Source organism: Bicyclus anynana, chromosome 8 (assembly GCF_947172395.1).
Source record: "Bicyclus anynana chromosome 8, ilBicAnyn1.1, whole genome shotgun sequence".
Taxonomy (NCBI): domain Eukaryota; kingdom Metazoa; phylum Arthropoda; class Insecta; order Lepidoptera; family Nymphalidae; genus Bicyclus; species Bicyclus anynana.
In genome coordinates, this window is record NC_069090.1 from 6825276 (window position 1) to 6844712 (window position 19437).

Below are 19437 nucleotides of genomic sequence, written 5' to 3' on the forward strand. Positions count from 1 at the left end.
ACCGGACTTTAAATTATCATAAAAATGTGAAGGGAATATCGGTCCCATTATGGTATTGAACACTCAGTCAACACTGCAGTAGGATATTAACTTATGATGATGATGATGATCCTTACCTTTCCCATAAAACCAGTGGCTCCAGTGATGAAGATGTCCCTGCCAGCGTAGAATTGTGGCAGCAGGGCGCCACACGGTGACCGTGGTCGCGCCACCATCTTACCTGTCACATAGATCATAGATAGCAGTGGCGAAGGATAGAATTTTGACGAAGGTAAGCAGTCCCAAAGAAAAGGAAATTTATACCGCTTCATAAAAACTCCAGTTTCATCGATACATAATATTGTATTGTTTATTATAGTTAATAAGGTTGTTGTGTGCTGTGTTTGTGGCGGCACCTGGTCAACGGTTCCAACTGAAAACCAGCGCTGCATGCTCTTTTTATTTAAAGAGTATGTAGCATATGCTGAGTTGGGGCCCTTTATTGGGTTATGCCACACATCGCAGGATATTGTCCTGTCATATTATTGACGAAATTTATATTTATATATATTGTGTTGTGTGGCATAATGCTATAATAAAGATTTATTCTTTCTTTCTTTCTTTATATTACTTATATGTTAAGTATTACCAAAATGATGGATTTTTAAAAGGTACACTAACTACCATCTTACCTGTCACATATACTAACCATCAATGAACCAGGAAGGAGAAAGAAGACCGATCATTTTCAGCCCAACAATTTAGGTAAGCAATGTAGAGTAAATGGTAGGTTTATTTTGAGAAAGCTCAAAGTCAAAAGTCTTTCATAAAATATACAAACGAGTAGGTGGATAATCATCATTGTCAACCCATATTCGGCTAACTGCTGAGCTCGAGTCTCCTAACAGAATGAAAGGGGTTAGGCCAATAGTCCACCACGCTGGCCCAATGTGGATTGACAGACTTCACACACGCAGAGAATTAAGAAATTTCTCTGGTATGCAGGTTTCCTCACGATGTTTTTCCTTCACCGTTTGAGACACGTGATATTTAATTTCTTAAAATGCACATTACCATAAAGTTGGAGGTGCATGCTCCAGACCGGATTCGAACCCAGACCGTCCGGAATCGGAGGCAGAGGTCATATAGGTGGTATATTAATTTTAATGATAAATGGGTTCCAAACTAGTCTTGATCTAAAAAAGTACCCTATGAATTTCGATTCCCTTGAGATAGTCTAAATATCTGTATGTTTTTGTGGCATAAACGTCCGTTTCTTTTTTATTAACCGACTTCTAAAAGGACGAAGTTCTGTTTTCGGCTGTGTGTTTTTTATTCTTCTATTATGCCTCTCCTGCGACTGCGACGTCGATTCTCTTACTACAATCGCAAACGCATCGAAAATTAAAAAATGTATGGAAATGACATTTGACAGGTCACGTGATCAAATTATCGATCGGATTTGTCATTCCCATACTTTTTTTTAGTTTTCGAAACGGTAGGGTAAATAGAATCGACTTGCCACATGGCTATAGGCCTAGGATCAGGATCTTGAAGTACCTAGGTAACCGCGGGAAAATTAAATTATAACTACAAAACACACTACAAGTGATTAGGTATACGGGTTTTCGTTTTTTCCTTGGAATGCCTAAAAACGGTGGCAACCGGCAACCCTAGATATCATGGATGCTATATTGAAACAATACAGACAAGACGTGTAAAATAATTAATTTTAAAATACCTACTTACGGCAGCAATGAATAAGTCAATAAATTTTAGTTTATTATATTTTTATGCAGTATTTTACTCGTACCGTAGCGATTGTCTACAAAATTGTCGTTAATATTTTACGACGAAGTACTTACTGGGTAGCTACATTGTACCTTACTTGCCTATTCACAAGTTATCTGCGATTGCACTAACAATGGTTAGAGACAATCATTCATAAATTTCAACAAGTCAAGGTATTCTATAAACGTACAAGTACTCGTAAATCGTAAAATGCAATCGTCTGGCAATCCGCCCAAGTCTATATTAAATTCGAGCTAGACTTGGTCAAAGGGTTATTATACTTAGCCGATGTTCTAACTTCTATCGGTTTGCGGTGTTGTACAAAAAAACATAGGTATCATAGTAGGTATCTAACAGTAGCAAAGAATGGAATTTAGACGAAGGTAAACCGTCCCAAAGAAAAGGATTCCATAGATTGATACAAAGTCTGGTTTCTCCTATATCGATACGTTCATTACAATAATGAATATGTATATATGGATTTTTAAAAGGTAACTCGGCAGGAATCGGCCTGAATGGATTCATCGCCGCTGGTATCTATTATAGGAAAATTGAAGGTCTTATTAATTAGATTCAATTTAGTGTCCCATTATATCGTAAACCAAATAGAACAAAGTAAGTACATGAAGTAGAAGAAAATTTTCAGGGAAAAAAGGAACAGCCTCAGCCTCGACAGTTGCAAGCTTTTGAGATGGGTTGAGGAAAATGTTTAAAATTTCCTGGAAACAATAAGTTAGCTTAAGTTCCTTAACGTATTCTTGCTCAATAAAAAAAATATAAACAATGAAAAATGGTCAAATTCTAAAAATTAAGAAGTGCCAATTCTGACCGCAGCCACATGATAATCGTTCGGAGGGCATTATTCGGGCATTTGCAAAGGGGATCTCTATGATTTGATCTTAGAATGTTAAATACCCAGAAAACGTGCTCCAGGAAACCGCGGAGAAGATAGATACACGATACCAAAGAGTGGACTAAATTAAACTACACACATAGCTTGAAAAAATTATAAAAGACCGGAAAAGGTTTCTACACATGACTGCCAAACTTCAGTTTGGTACCCATCTGATAATGATAATGATACTCGTATTGTTACGCTAATCTTCCAGTAAATTATGCCGTTCCCGAGATTAACACGAACAAATAGACGGACAAAATTTTTAAAAAAGTTTATTTGTACTTTAGTGTTATGTAACTAGGCACTTGAAAAACACAGTTATTTTGAAACCACGGACAGACAATACAATTTTATTTGCATCTAATGATTTATTTCAGCCAACATACTCGTACCTAATTATGTAAATAAATTAACTGAATGAATCAATAAACAACTTAAGTGATGAAAAACATCTAAAGGAAATTGAATTAAGTACAGGTGAATTAATACAATCAATCACAATAATTGTTTACATAATGTAAGTCCTTATGATAAACATATTAATTACGTAGGTAACGTAGGTAGGTCTGTCATTCAAAAGATACAAGTACATTCAACCTCGGAAAATAATGCATCAGATTTCTTTGTCTAATCATGAGGGTGATTACAGTTTAGGGGAGATTAAATCCAAGTTTTCGGGATTCTAACCCCTAAGAATCAGCAGCGATGTTGAAAAGCAATAATCGTTTTTCGCTCTAGAGACCAATAAATTAAAGTAAAAAAAATCCGTCTGACTGTTTGTGTAGTCTCTGGCATGGCTAAACTGATTTTAGCGGGACTTACAACAGTTAGTTACATGCTAAAAATATAGGTTTCTTGCGGTTTATAAATTGAAGAAAACTTCCCTTGAACGAATTATTTACTCAAGTAGCAGACGCCCGAGTGAATAAGCTGCTTTAGCTACCAGTGGTAGATGAGCTGATTATTGAACAACATAGTCTATTGAGAACCACACTTTGTATCCCAAAAAAATCCACGGTTCCCGCGGGATTTGTGAAAAATAAATTTCATTCGGGTACCTGCTAGTTTAGTAAATATTTCTGTTCTTATCTATCAAGGGAAGTTTTGTTTAATTTAAAAACCGCAAGAAGCCTATATTTTAATATGTAACTAAACTTACATTGTCTGCAAAAAGAACCACCGTTTTCCTCTTTACCCTATTGAATAATGTATGTTCAGTGCAAACACTAGGAACATGGTAAGCAAGATCGTGTGGGACTTCACGCGATAGTCATCTTATTGACAAAACATTTACGTATGCGGTCAGTCACATTGGTACGCAAACCTCGAATTTTTTGTAAAGAATATTCGCCATATCTTTAAATATGTCCAATACTCCCGTTCCTCTCCAATTAGTCGGAAAAGACTGTGTTAGGAGTGAGTGAGACAATAGTCCAACGGACCTAACCACGACCTCACTGAGTCGCTTTACAGAAGAGCTATTGAAGTCAGTGCCGGATTAAGCTAGCGCGGGGCCTGTAGCAAATTTAAACAGGGGGCCCTTTTAGGTTAAAAAAAACCTAATTTGGTTTTTCCTCCCAAAAGTGACCTTCATATTCAAAATCAAAATCTAGAAATAGGAAGCTTTATTCTGTATATAATGTTTTTCAAAATTTTAGGTTTTATTACTTCAGAGGTTCAACTTTGAATATATATCCTTGAATAACTAAAAAGCTTTTAAAATAATCCTCATATGAAGCTCTTTCGTTTGATGAATCACACTATGCAGTTTGTCCATATTGCCCACCAAAATTGACCTTTATAATTTTTTTCTCGAGCGCGGGCCCCCTATCTGAACGCAGGGCCTGTAGCTAGGTACTAAATGCTATCTACCGCCCTATGGCTAACCCGGCGCTGATTGAAGCGTCAACCCATAATAATATTATAAATGTGAAAGTGTGTGTGTCTGTCTGTTTGTTTGTCCATCTTCCACTGTAAAACGGAGCGACGAATTAGCGTGATTTTTAAGTGGAAATAGTTGTAAGGATGGAGAGAGACACAAGCACCCCACTATAATGTGTATATAATATATAATGAAAATTGGTATGTGGACTATTTGTGACTAAAAAACCGAGAAGAGGGGTAGGGTAGGATAGGGGTAAGGTACAGGTAGGGTATGGGTAGGGTAGGGAATGGGTCGGGTACGGGTAGTATACGAGTATTGGTTATGGGTAGGGTAGGGGTTAGGTAGGAGTAGGGTAATAGTAGGGTAGGGTAGGAGTAGGGTAGGGATAGGGAAGAAGTGCACTTATGTCAAAGCGAAGCTTGACCGGGTCAGCTAGTTAATTATAATTATTTTTTTTTATTTTCATCTTCAGTTTTAGTAGAGCTCTATGTGATAGAGATAGTCCGATGAAGTACTACTTTCCTTATCCTGCTGTAGCAGCATCGCTCTGTTCTGATCTGAAGGACGTGGTTGTTTGTCCAATTACAGGCACAAGAGCCTTAACACATTTGCCTTAGGTTGATAGGCATTGGGCGACACTTAGTAGGATGTGTTATTTGCTTGCCTATAATGTGTTTATTAGTCATCTTATTAGATCAAGTCATCGAAATAGCTCAACGAGTCGCGAAGTTAAAGTGGCAATGGACAGGGCACATATTTAGTTATGCCCGGATAGATATGCCCGAACCGGAAAGGGCAGTCTTGGTCAACCCTTCATTGCCTAATGAGAATTTTTGACGGCCTCCGTGGCGCAGTGGTATGCGCGGTGGATTTACAAGACGAAGGTCCCGGGTTCGATCCCCGGCTGGGCAGATTGAGATTTTCTTAATTTGTCCAGGTCTGGCTGGTGGGAGGCTTCGGCCGTGGCTAGTTACCGCCCTACCGGCAAAGACGTACCGCCAAGCGATTTAGCGTTCCGGTACGATGCCGTGTAGAAACCGAAAGGGGTATGGATTTTCATCCTTCTCCTAACAAGTTAGCCCGCTTTTATCTTAGACTGCATCATCACTTACCATCAGGTGAGATTGTAGTCAAGGTACACTTGTAAATAAAAAAAAAATAAAAAATAAAAAATAAAAAAAAAAAAAAAAAAAAAAAAAAAAAAAATGAGAAGGGTTAACTCGGCTGATATCGTCATTTCCAGATCGACGATATCAAAGAAATTGACATACAAATGCACATTACATACGCTCGAAATACATTAAATATAAGTTGTTTTCACAAATTGACCCAGGATATAACAAGTTGTCTCGAACTATTGAGTATGTAAACAACTTACTATGACACATTAAGTATATATATAGCTGTTATGATCTGCAAGGAAGTTATTAACTTGACTAATATGCAAAATTTGTTTTATCAAACAAACTATCGAACAAACACTTTGAAAAATGCTTGCGAACTTTAAGTATTACGTTTTTTCCTCAACTCATATTGACTGTTGGTTTCCGATGGTGTGATGGTGTGAATTCTATTGATTTAGTAGAACAAACATACGCTGTTAATATTTGTTATGGCAAATGGTAGCTATTAGGTAGTTACTTGTACTAAAGTATAGATATTCTACTTTCTGAAGTCGATTGTGGTAGGTATAAGGGCTTTTTTTAATTTGAACTTTTAGTAGAGGATCCGAATTTATGACGACCTTTACCAACTTGTGTCTAGTAAAGTATTTATTTATCAAACTTAATACTAACTAAACTAAACCAATAAAAAGTTAAAAAAAATGTTATTAATCATATTCAAGACTGAAATTTTTTAGGCAACCCATAGGCACATATTAATCGGGTTAAATATATCATTTATTGATATATTTAACCCGATTTATAAAACTTTTTATCCAGTAGACAGGTCGATGATGATCGTTGAAAAGCACATTTACATGTAAAACTGAAGGAGCGATAAGTAAAAAAAAATTAATAAATTATCATTTGTATAGTCAGTGAGTCGTTGGTGAGTAACGGTTTTTGGTAAACGGGTACCGATGTCACACGATGTCACCCGCTTCTTCCTATATCAATATTGTGCTGAGATAATTTTTAACCGTCTTCAAAAAAGGAGGTGGTTCTACGTTTGGCTGTATGTATGTTTTTTTTGTGTATGTTCAGTAATATTTCCGTCATTTGTGGACGGATTTTGAAAAGTTTATTTTTGTTTGTAAGGGTCCCATTTTTTTCATGTCAGGATCTGATAATGGCATCCTGGAGATATCGAGGGGAACTATCGAAAATCGTAGAAACGACTAGTGCGTTTGTTAATTTTTTCATAAGTTATACTCTTATATTGAGGGCCTCCGTGGCGCAGTTGTATGCGCGGTGGATTTACAAAACGGAGGTCCTGGGTTCGATCCCCGGCTGGGCCGATTGAGATTTTCTTAATTGGTCCAGGTCTTGCTAGTGGGAGGCTTCGGCCGTGGCTAGTTACCACCCTACCGACAAAGACGTACCGCCAAGCGATTTAGCGTTCCGGTACGATGTCGTGTAGAAACCAAAAAGGGGTGTGGATTTTCATCCTCCTAACAAATTATCCCGCTTCCATCTTAGACTGCATCATCACTTACCATCAGGTGAGATTGTATTGTCAAGGGCTAACTTGTAAAGAATAAAAATAAACTCTATACACACCAACGAGTGAGTAATGTCACATTACTACTACACGTACACCCAACGCTAAAGTGACTTCCGAAACTAGAACATCTACACTATAAGATGGTTACAAATAATAATTGTTTACCTTATTAGGTTATTGTACATTTGTTAATTTACTATTTGCTCGTATCGTGTTTAAAATCGCAGAAATAACTTTTTGCGCTCAATGTATCCTACAATGTTTTAGCTAAACGGATTTTCCAACAAGTTTGTTATTGACAATGAACTCATAAGATGACAAACGCATTAGATATATATTTCGGTAGATACCTAATCTAAGAGCCATAATCTAAAGTTACCCATTGACAGTCAATTATTTCCACTTTTCTGCAGCGCAAACGGCAGCGAAGACGAGCCGTCATGCACGCAGCGGCCAATACACGATCAGTTATAGTCGTGGGTGCTGCAGAAAGGTGAGAATAATTGATTGAATGGCGCGCGTAAGGTCATATTTTAATAAAAGCTCAGGCTCTTACTGGTAACATGAGACCTACCTAACGTGTAAGCTTGTATGGATGTTTGGATGTATGCTTGGATGATTTCTTTGGATGTTTGTTACTCATTAACGCCGCTACTACTGAAGCGATTTGGATGAAATTTGGAATGGAAATAGATTTTACTCTGGATTAACACATAAGCTACTATTTATCCCGAAAAAATCGATAGTTTTCCGAGATTTGCGAAAGCTGATGATTTTGATGATATGAATGTTTGTTACTCTTTCACGCCTCGACTACTTAACCGAATTAGCAGGAATTTGGTATTGAGATATATTAGCATGGATTAACACATAGGAAACTTTTTATCCCGAAAAATCCATGGTTCCCGAGGGATTTGTGTAAAACTAAATTCCACGCAGACGAAGTCGCGGGCGTAATTACATAATTTCATTAAATTAGGCATGAAATGAAATGCATGTTCTACTTCCATTTTCAATTTGTGTGTTGATAAACATTCCACATTGAGTTTGTCTTTAGTGTAAGCCACAATGCGCGGTGCACGTATGATTGCGTAGCGGCACCGCGGGACGCAGCGAGTCAAGGTGAGCTGCGGCGGCTGATTGATCGACAAGGGAAAGCCATCCGCACAGGTATGCACAAGACGTAGGTACCGGCGGAATTTGTATTAGAACAACCTCTCTGACCCTGTTGACAGTGCCGGGTTAGTAAAACTTGATGCCCTAAGCAACCTGTGGTCATTGGCGCATCTAGGATTACTTCCTAGGGTGGGCCCAGGCCCACCTTAAGTGGCCAGCCCTGACATAACGCTAAACAAAGTTGACACTCATTATAGAAATATCGTTTACAATGTTTGTGGACGCTTCCCTCTGAAACGGGTCGACTGATTTTAATGATTTTTCTTTGTATATTCGGTAGCCCAGAATTCTAGAGTGGGCACTGGACCATTCTAGGGTGGGCTTGGCCCACCCACTATATACGCCTATGCCTGTGGTCCTCTCTAAGTGCACTACAAGGAACTAATTATATTTGAATATCATGAAATTATTAATTACACTCTCTATCAAGTCATTACTATTTTCTTTCAGTGCGCTATGCTTTCAGGCCGCACTCGAGTATATTTGCAGACAGACGGTTGTCCTTCCCTACCTTCACCTCCACAACTTTTAAACGGCTCAACCGATTTTCATCAATGTCTAAGAACACTCACCCGTAAGTCACTTTTAATACAAAAAAAAAAAACTAAATTGAAATCGCTTCATTCTTCTAACACCCCTCTTTTTTCGTCGGGGGTCCAATAAATGGTGCCGAAGGTAGATGTGTATCAATCAACGTTAAGTAAAAACAGACGGATTTTTAAATTACTTTATCTTTCCTGTGCTTGTTTTTTTACTCGGTGGTCTCTGGTCCCCCTAGACGGGATGCTAAGTAATTTCTTAAATAGCTTATAGACTAATTTAGGGCTGCCTGTTGGTATGGAGAAGTCCTGTGTTTGAACCCTAAGCTTCAATCATTACCAGCCAATTTTAAAAATGGCCAGGCTCATATGGAAAGGAAAGGAAATTGAGGCTAATTTTAATTTGGTTCTTATTTTATAATAGTTAACATAGGATGTTGAGCTGTGTATGTGGCGGCACCTGAACTGCGTCCTAACTGAAAATTTGTGCTGCATACTTATTTTTAACCGACTTCAAAAAGGAGGAGGTTCTCAATTCGGTCGGTATTTTTTTTTTGTGTAGGGAGTATGTGGCAAAATGCTGAGTTAGGGCCTTCTTCTAGGTTATGCCACATATTGCAAAGCATTCTTCTTTTATTGCTCCACTTTTTGCGTGGACAATTAAGCTGTGGAATAATTTAGAATTTAAGAGTGTAATATGTGGCATTACTTAAAAATAAATCTTTCTTTCTTTCTTTCTGAGAACTGATGATAGTAGAAGTACCTTAGCACTTTTATGCATTTGTATATTTTTAATACTTTACTTTAAATTACTTGATAAAAATTTACTTTTTAAATTTACTTGATAAAAATCTAACCAGTTTAGATAGTGGGGCCTCATTTTTTATTTGCACCAGGGCCCTTGGTTACCTAGCTACGCCACTGGATCCACACTGCTCTAGTACGGTAGTACTATCAGATGTTGATGATCGGGGCCGTCTTAACTTAATCTTGTAAAACGCAGAATAATTGTGTAACTATTAAAAATAGGCTAGTGGACTCATATCAAAATATTAATTTCGAATAGTACTAGGAATAAGGGTCCGAAATATACCAATTTTAATTAAAGTAATAGAAGATTACTTCAAGTCAAGTTATAGTGTATTTCTAGACGCCATAAAACTTTCGGCCATGACGTCACGTGAACCTGAAATTATAGTGAACAAACACGTCAAACGAATAATGGTTTTTAATCAAAAAGTGAAAGGCATTAAACTAGTAAACAAACATTGCTTGACGTAAACAAAAGTTTAATTCAAAATAAAAGGGAGTATTAAAGTAACGAAAACAAGATATATTTTTTTTACAATCGAACGATAATAAGACTTTTAAAAAAAGTGTCTATTGCTTCAAAATTATCTGACAGCATGTACTTGTACTAGTCAGACCTTCGTGTTTTTTTAAGCTATAAGTTTGTCAGTCAATGCTCCAAGCATGCGCCAAGTTTTTGTCATTATTGTTATTTACAATTTAGCCCTTGACTACAATCTCACCTGCTCACCTGATGGTAAGTGATGATGCAATCTGGTCGTTTATAAGTTTTATACCAGTAGCAAAGGAAATTATCGAATGTTTATTTCTACAGCTAATAGTGCTTTTCTGTTCTATAAGTTCGCTAAGTTTTTAAATTTCAAAGTACGAAGGATACATTTGTTCGTCAAAATGTTAACACTATGTTATTTTTTTAATGACGCCCCAGCTCTATCTCTCTATCTATATCCATATAAGGCTAATTTTTATAACCATAACAATGTTCTCGGTTTAACTGCGGTCCCTTGTGTATTGATGTTTCAAAATCTCGATCGAAGGGAAGGGTACTGGACGACCTTCGTATTCAATGTTTACAACATTTAAATTCAAATAAGGGTTATTCAATATCATAATTTCACATAACAGGTATTTCCAGTATTCTCATTTCACCAGCGAAACCTTAACCTTTCTTCGGCCGGTCCGTTCTCCCAGTACAATAATAATTAAAATTTCGCCGGCTCTCGGCCCTGGGGGCTAGGCCAGCGCCTTCGCGTACCGAATACGGCCGACCTTCTGCATTTCGTATCATTATTTCATATTAATGAATCCAACGCTCGCACTTGCATCACACTATCAGTATGGTAACGTTTTAAACGGAGGCTGCGATGTAATACGATAGTCTCGAAAGTTCCAAGGGTTGGAGAACTCCAATTTCTTATAACTTGCTGTTAGCGTCAGCGTTTAAGATAAATTGTTTTAAAACCTACGAACTTTATGCATAATTACTAGCAGCCGAAAAACTATAATTCGATACCGAATTCGGCCGACTTTTTTTTATTTCATATCATTAATTAATATAAATTAATGAACCCAGCGGTCGCTTGCATGATTGCATCACAATAATATGGTAACGTTTTAATCGAAGGCTGTAAGGTAGTTAATAAGATAAACTCGAAAGTTCCATGGAGTGTGAGAACTCTGGATCTAAGATTGTAACCTTGATAATGGAGTCAGCGTTTGAGATAAATTGTTTAAAAACTCACAAACTTTGTATAGTTATTCATTTATTGCTTTATTGCATCAATGCATATTTACAAAAATAGAAATAGGTAGATAGTTGGCAGTGGCGTAGCTAGGTAACCAAGGGCCCTGGTGCAAATAAAAAATGGGGCCCCACTACTATCTAAACTGGTTAGGTTTTATCAAATAAAAATAATAATGATGAGCCGATGAGCCTACTTAAAATAAACGATTTTTGAATTTGACTTTGACTTTAGAGATGCAAACACTAATGAAGATTTCAAGTTTTATGCACCGTATCGCGTAGATAGCAACGATATTTTAGACTAGATTTGTTACGTTACGTTACGTTACGTGCCTATAAAATTACCGCAAAAAGTGATCCGAATTTAGCTACTACACAGCGCAGACCTTACAATGTTATGTTTACTAACATAACATTGTAAGGTCTGCGCTGTGTAGTGTAATGTATTATATATTTATGTTTACATATATAGTTTTGTCTATTTTTGGGATACAATAGATAGACGTCCCTCGGGATCAGTACTCGTAGCAGTAAAAATTTCACGATCCTCTGATTGAAACGAAATTATTCATAGGAAAGTTTAATGGTAAAAATAATGAAATGTTAAATATTGTCTCCCTTTACAATTAGATACTACCCATAGGCGTATATAGCGGGGGGCCGGGTGGGCCGTGCCCACCCTAGAATGGTCCAGTGCCCATCCTAGAATTCTGGGCTACCGATCTCAAATTCTGTGATGGATGTCAAAATACAAAGAAAAATCAATATAATCAGTAGACCGTTTTAGGGGGAGTCCACAAACATTGTAAACGAAATTTCTATATTGAGTGTCGACTCTCACTTCAGCGGCATATCAGGGGCCAGGCCCACCCTAGGGAATAATCCTAGATACGCCAATGATACTACCGGAAAGGCCGAAACGCAAAACAACAACTTGTGTTCTGTCGCGAGTTCTCGTATGTGTAATCTAGCGCTGTTGATAAAATATCGATATATCGATATTATTTTTTTAAAACATCGATATTTATTACTAACGTTTTTTTAACAAATTTTTAATTTTTTTATATTCTCTATTCACTAAGTATTTACTACATCATCGTAAACATAATCAACTGTACCTTATTTACACTATATCTATAATATTATGGTTTTAAACTTTTAGTTTATTTATTCGCATATTATTGAAAATGTCACTAAAATCACTAAAATGAAAAAAAAATACAATATTCAATATCTACCTACAAACGGCTAAAGAGATACTTATCTATGGTCTATCAATATGGTCTGTGATTATCAATGAGCGAAGTGAAAAAGAAAGGTATACGAAAAACGACGAGTACGAATGAGTCTAATAGTAGTGCAGCGGAAAAATATCGATATGTACATCGAGAATCCGATATTTAAAAAAATAAACAACAGCCCTATTGTAAACTCAAGTGCGTCGTCAGCTTTGAGACTTAGCTACTGCTGCAGAAGGTGTGGCGAATGGGAAATGCAAATCTGTAGAACTATAATGTTTTTATAACTCAACATTATGAATCTCTTATTCGTCTCTATCTCTCTCTCTATACACCATACTACAAATAGAGAAAGATAGAGATTATTGTGTTATGATTATATCGTTACAGAATAACGCTACAGCCTACAGCTCAAAAGTTCAAGATGCGACTTAGAGGGAGTTCCAAAAAATTTCATGTTGTCCACAGTTTCATGTAACAACTCTAATACATATGGATTCTTCTATGCTTAATTAGGCTGCTAATTAATTTTACATTGTTTATGCGAGCGCTTGACTGCATTCATGCTTGATGGTAACTGATGATGCAGCCTATGTTGGAACGCGCTAGTCTAGAAGGTGCCTATTCACTCTTGAAGAGACCTATGTTGTAGGTGGTAGGGAAAACGGAAACTGGAAGGGCATTCCTTAACTTCGCAGTGCGGATTATGAAAGGCATCGCCAAAACGCATCGCACGTGTCCAAAGGGACGTTGAATACGTATGGACGCAGACTACTGCGCCACGGAGGCCGGAAAAAGGAGTTTTACGGCCTCCGTGGCGGAATGGATTTACAAAACGGAGGTCCTGGGTTCGTTCCCCGGCTGGGCCGATTGAGGTTTTCTTAATTGGTCCAGGTCTGGCTGGTGGGAGGCCGCGGCCGTGGCTAATTACCACCTTACCGACAAAGACGTACCGCCAAGCGATTTAGCGTTCCGGTACAATGTCGTGTAGAAACCGAAAGGGGTGTGGATTTTTATCCTTCTCCGAACAAGTTAGCCCGCTGCCATCTTAGATTGCATCATCACTTTCGTACCATCAGGTGAAATTGTATTGTGGTCAAGGGTTAACTCGTAAAGAATAAAAAAAACCTAGCAATTCTATGATTAGAAGCTTTGTAACGGAATTACGGTTTAATTTTTATATATTATCTTTGAACAATGCCTTAACATCAATTTAAATTTAAATCAAGGAAGTCGTTTAGCATTGGGTATTAGTCAGTAAAAAATATATACCTAATAGTGATGCCGGGAACAATGACAATAAACTTAAAAAAAGTTTATTGCTAACACCTTATTAAAATGGTAAGCTGATGGCACTATAATATTACAAGATTTATTACGACATTTTAACACAAGGTGTAAAAAGAAGGTTTTAAATTTGATGCTCTATGACACGCTTTTCTTTATTGAAATGACTCCGTAATTTATGTATAAATACATAAAAACTTAAATTATATACTGGACTAGCGGATGCCCGCGACTTCGTTCGCGTGAAACTCGATGTAAACTTTCAAATACCTCTACCCTACCCCTACCCTACCCCTACTCTACCCCTACCCTACCACTACCATACCCCTACCCTACCCCTACCCTACCCCTACCCTACCCCTACCCTACCCTACCCTACCCCTACCCTACCCCTACCCTACCCCTACCCTACCCCTACCCTACCCGTACTCTACCCTACCTCTACCTTACGTTGAAATTTTTCCTGAATTTTCTTTACTATAAACCTCACGGAGCCTGAGACCTTTCCAACGAATGCAAAACCGTGGAAATCGGTTCGTGCGTTCTGGAGTTATAGCGTCAGGAAGGAAAACCCGTCTTCTATACTAATCTATATCTATACTTCTATACTAATATTATAAAGAGGTAAAGTTTGTAAGTTTGTAAGTTTGTCACATTTTTTAAATGGGGTAATCTTCGGAACTACTGGTCCGATTTCAAAAATTCTTTCACCAGTAGAATGCTACATTATCGGGGAGTGCTATAGGCTATATTTTATATTGGTATCATATATATTAGCCGAGTTATCACAGTTTTTGTCATACAGGTCGGACTGAAAATCCTCTTAAACAGACTTATTCGCATGCGCTGCCTTAACTATTGTGTAAAATTGAAATTAATGTACAGAGACTTTATGTATCTGTAAAAGTTCTACAAAAAAGTCCGCGACACCATATATCTATCTTCTATATATTAACAGATATAGTACCTTTTGTGTTTTAAAAATTATTAATTTTATATACTTAGGTTTACGTCATTATTTATACAACTAAACATTAATCCTTATTAAAATAAATTATTTATTAATCACAAGGATATTATGGAGATAAGATTTCCCTTTACAGTATGTTAATTACTTAAATAGTTTCGGAGATAATACAAAATTTCTACAAGACGCAGAAATTCCGCTATATGACGCCCGGCGCTTTCATTTACGTAGTTCCCGTTCCCGTGTGAATATAGGGATCAAACATAGCCTATGACACTCGCAAATAACGTAGCTTTCTATTGGTAAAACAATTTTCCAAATCGGTCCAGTAGATCCAGAGATTACCTCCTACAACCACACGAACTTTACCTCTTTATATTATTAGCATAGAAGTCTATATTTCTCTTGGTCATACCACCACACTTTGCTAAGGGTAGGAGTAAGATAGAGAAGTTACAGGGCAGGGTAGAGTACGGGTAGGGAAGCGTAGGGGTAGGGTAGGTTTAGGGCCGGGTTTAGGGTAGTGGTAGGGTAGGGGTAGAGGTAGGGTAGAGGTACGGGTAGGATAGGGAAGCGGTAGGGTAGGGGTAGGATAGGCGTGAGATAGGGGTACGGGTGGGATAGGGGTAGGATGGGGTTAGGGGTAGGATGGGGGTAGGGTGTAGGTAAGGTAGGGGTAGGGTAGGAGTAGGTTTGGGGTAGGGTAGGGGTAGGGTAGATGTATGGGTTGGGTAGGGTTGGGGTAATGGTAGGGTAGGGGTAGGGTAGGGGTAGTAGTAAAGTTGACATCGAAATTTACGCGGACGAAGTCGCGGGCGTCCGCTAGTATTTTTATATAGTAGAAAAAAATATTCGAACAGAATGAATAAAGAAATGAAATTATGTAAATTAATTTAATAATTATATGAATTTGAATATGAATTTCAGTCATCATCATCATCATTATCAACCCATGTTCGGCTCACTGCTGATCTCAAGTCTCCTCTCAGAATGAGAGAGGAGTTAGGCCAATAGTCCACCACGCTGGCCCGATGCGGATTGGCAGACTTCACACACGCAGGTAATTGAGAAAATTCTCTGGTAAGCGGGTTTCCTCTCGATGTTTTTCCTTCTCCGTTTGAGACACGTGATATTTAATTTCTTAAAATGCACACAACTGAAAAGTTGGAGGTGCATGCCCCGGACCGGATTCGAAGCCACACCCTCCGGAGGAATCCGATCCGGTTTTGCTTTATATTTGGGCTGGATTATCAGTATACTATACTAAAGTTAGGTAATATCTAAACTGAAGTCGTACCCACTCATAGCACAGTCTTTTCCGACTAATTGAAGGGGAGTATTGGTCATATGTTAAAGATTGGGAAATATTATTTAAAAAAAAAAAGAAATGAAAGAAAGCTACTGTGTACCGAATGGTTCCAAAAGCTAACCCTGGCTGAGTTGCAGGTCAGATTAAATTAAGTTGGCGACTTTCCTTCTCACCATTATATTTTATACATGGGGGCCCCTGTCCAGCCCCCCTTTACGTGTATAATTATAAATTAGTAAAATGTAATCCACAATCACACTTAGTTCCTTGCTTAAACGTGCGCCCAAAAGTTGGAAACATCCTACGTTGGTTAAGTCACTGTCATATTATTTATTTTAAGCAAGCATTTTTATTTATTTTGTGAGAAATCTTTACCCGTCATTATTTTGACGGCCTCCGTGGCGCAGTGGTATGCTCGGTGTTTTTAAAGGACGGAGGTCATAGGTTCGCTCCCCAGCTGGGGCGATTAAGATTATCTCAATTGGTCTGGTGGTGGGAGGCTTCGGCCGTGGCTAGTTACAACCGTACCGCCAAGCGATTTAGCGTTACGATGTCGGGTAGAAACCAAAAGGGTGTGGATTTTCATCCTACTCCTACCAAGTTAGCTTCCATCTTAGATTACATCATCACTTACCATCAGGTGAGATTGTAGTCAAGGGCTAACTTGTAAAGAATTAAAAAAAAATTGGGCCCCCAACTAATTAATTGATACTCTTCAAATGCACGCTGCGCCACTGGCCATTACTTGAAGCTTTCGCTTGACTATTGGGTGATTCTGAGGATCAAAGTAGGGATACAGATGATGCAAAAGCAGTGAGAAGTTATAAGAAGGTTCCTCACTCTCATGCCCCTCAACGGGTGGGCTAGATTTTTTATATAAAAATTTAATAGTGCTTTGTTTGTTTTTAATATAAATAAATAAATTAGAGACAAAACTAATAATGTCTTAATAAATTGTGAATTCAAAAAGAGCTTACTATAAACTGATGACTTTGAATTACTGTTTCCCGGCACCTTTGAAATATTTTAACACAAAAAAGAGGGTTGATTTGGTGATGACAAATTTTCTAGTAAGTAAAATGTGATGTTTACATGTACATGTTTCATTTGTTACATTTCTTTTCTTAATATATCATAAATGTTATCAATTTTATGATAAATTAAGAAATTGATTTTGTTCAATGGTATTATGATAATTCTAAAACTAAATCTATATTTAACTTACCTGAATTCGAAGCTTGATGTAAACAAAAAATAAATTCTAACTGAAAACGTTTTTTAAAGTACTTAATATATTTTAATCTGAATCACTACAAATCGTGCGAAGTTAGCAAAAACTGATCTTGAAATACAAATGATTGTTTGTGTTGTTATAATTCGAAACGTGACTTTTTACGTTTATTTATTAATAGTATTGTTGTATTTTCATCGACAAATCCACGTCGGTCAGCCACGAAAGCTGAAACGAAACTGGCAATTTCTTCCGCATTTCCTACATATAGATCCGAAAGGAAAAACTGCGCTTCAATGTTGACTTCAGTTTGCGCTTACGCATAGGGTTACCACCCGTTCTATAATATATAGAACTAGCGGACGCCCGCGTCTTCGTCCGCGTAGAATTCAGTTTTTCACAAATCCCGCGGGTACCATGGATTTTTCCGGAATGAAAGTAGCCTACTGCCTATGTTAATCCAGAGTAAAATCTATTTCCATTCCAAATTTCAGCCAAATCGCTCCAGTAGTAGCGGCGTTATAGAGTAACACTTACACACAAACTTTCGTCTTTATAATATTAGTTATATGTACATACATATTATTTTAAGATTGTACTATATTTTGAGTGAATACTTTTGAATCAATATATAGTACCACACAAAAATACTATATTTTCAACACTAAAATCTAACAAACAAATCTTTAATTTTGAAACTATAATAAATTCTTTTCAAATTCCAAACTATGAACGAACGGTTTAAAATAACTTATAGTTTATAAAAAAAATTTGAATAGCTTTTTTAATATTTTTTATAAAATAGAGTATAGTCTAGTTTTTATAAAAATACTTATAAACGTCTTTTTTCGCTTATTCTGTAAAATATTAACTTGAAACGTTCTATATTTTTTATGGCTAACTCTGAAAAATAGGCAGGTAAGTACTACATTTATCTTAAACGAAATGGTGGCAACCATAATGTAATATGTTTACGTACGCAAAATACTTACCGGCAGAATGTATTATCGATTATCATTTACTACAATAGCTATGTTATTTACAGTCATAATATTTAATTTTACCTACCGCATTATTAGTAAAAATATAGTCGTATAGTGGTAAAATATTATTGAATGGTCATCAGTTGTTATTGTTAGCCTTGTCTTTAAGGTCTAGTATCTACATTAACCTACCAATGTCGAAACCTACCTATCATAATCGTCAGCATATTATTTTAACATCTCAGTATACCTACCGGGTCCCTGTAGCTAAGTGGCACGTCGACTCTCTTTCTACGATCGCAAACGAACCGCTTTGGAGGAAATTGTATGGGAATGACAGATCTTGATCACGTGACGTGTCGATAGCAACCGTCATTCCCATACATCTTTCTAGTCATAGCTGGGCACCGTTAATCAAATAGTTAACTTCGTTAATCGTTAAACCGCTACAAAAAAAGTTAGCTTCGTTAAACGTTAAAGCGTTACATTCCGGAAGAATTAACGCAAGTTAACGTTAATCGTTAATCCGTTAATATTGCGTTGGTAGTGGACTGGTTGCATTGCATTTTTATATCATTGTGTGAGATCCCCATTGGAAAAATAAGGGTGAGCACTGGGGAAAAGTGTCATAAATTGTTTTTAGTTGATGTTATCTATAATTTTAACATATAAATCAACAAATTACTAATTTGTTGATTTCTTTGAAAACAAAATCATAATTTCTTACTTGTCTAAACCTGTTAATCGCGTCACGCGGTAAATAGTAGGCATTGGATTAACGATTAACGGGCTTCTGCATATTAATGGAAGTTAACGGGTCCGTTAACATTTTTAAAGTTAACTTAAAAGTTAATCCGTTAAGCAAAATGTTAACTTCGTTAATTAACGATTAACGGATTAACGAGTTAGCCCAGCTATGTTTCTAGTTTTCGA

At 37.1% G+C, this 19437-nt stretch overlaps 1 protein-coding gene across 1 annotated transcript in view; it reads right to left on the reverse strand.

Moving 5' to 3' along the window:
* LOC112052810 (putative fatty acyl-CoA reductase CG5065) overlaps positions 1-17762 on the reverse strand; it is a 30772-nt gene extending 13010 nt beyond the window's left edge. Inside the window, exons 1-2 of the mRNA XM_052883036.1 lie at positions 17516-17762; positions 117-220 (exon numbers count right to left, since the gene is read on the reverse strand). Coding sequence (XP_052738996.1) covers positions 117-215 — 99 coding nt within the window. The 5' untranslated portion in view covers positions 216-220; positions 17516-17762. The remainder of the gene's footprint in view (positions 1-116; positions 221-17515) is intronic.
* Positions 17763-19437: the final 1675 nt, after the last annotated feature.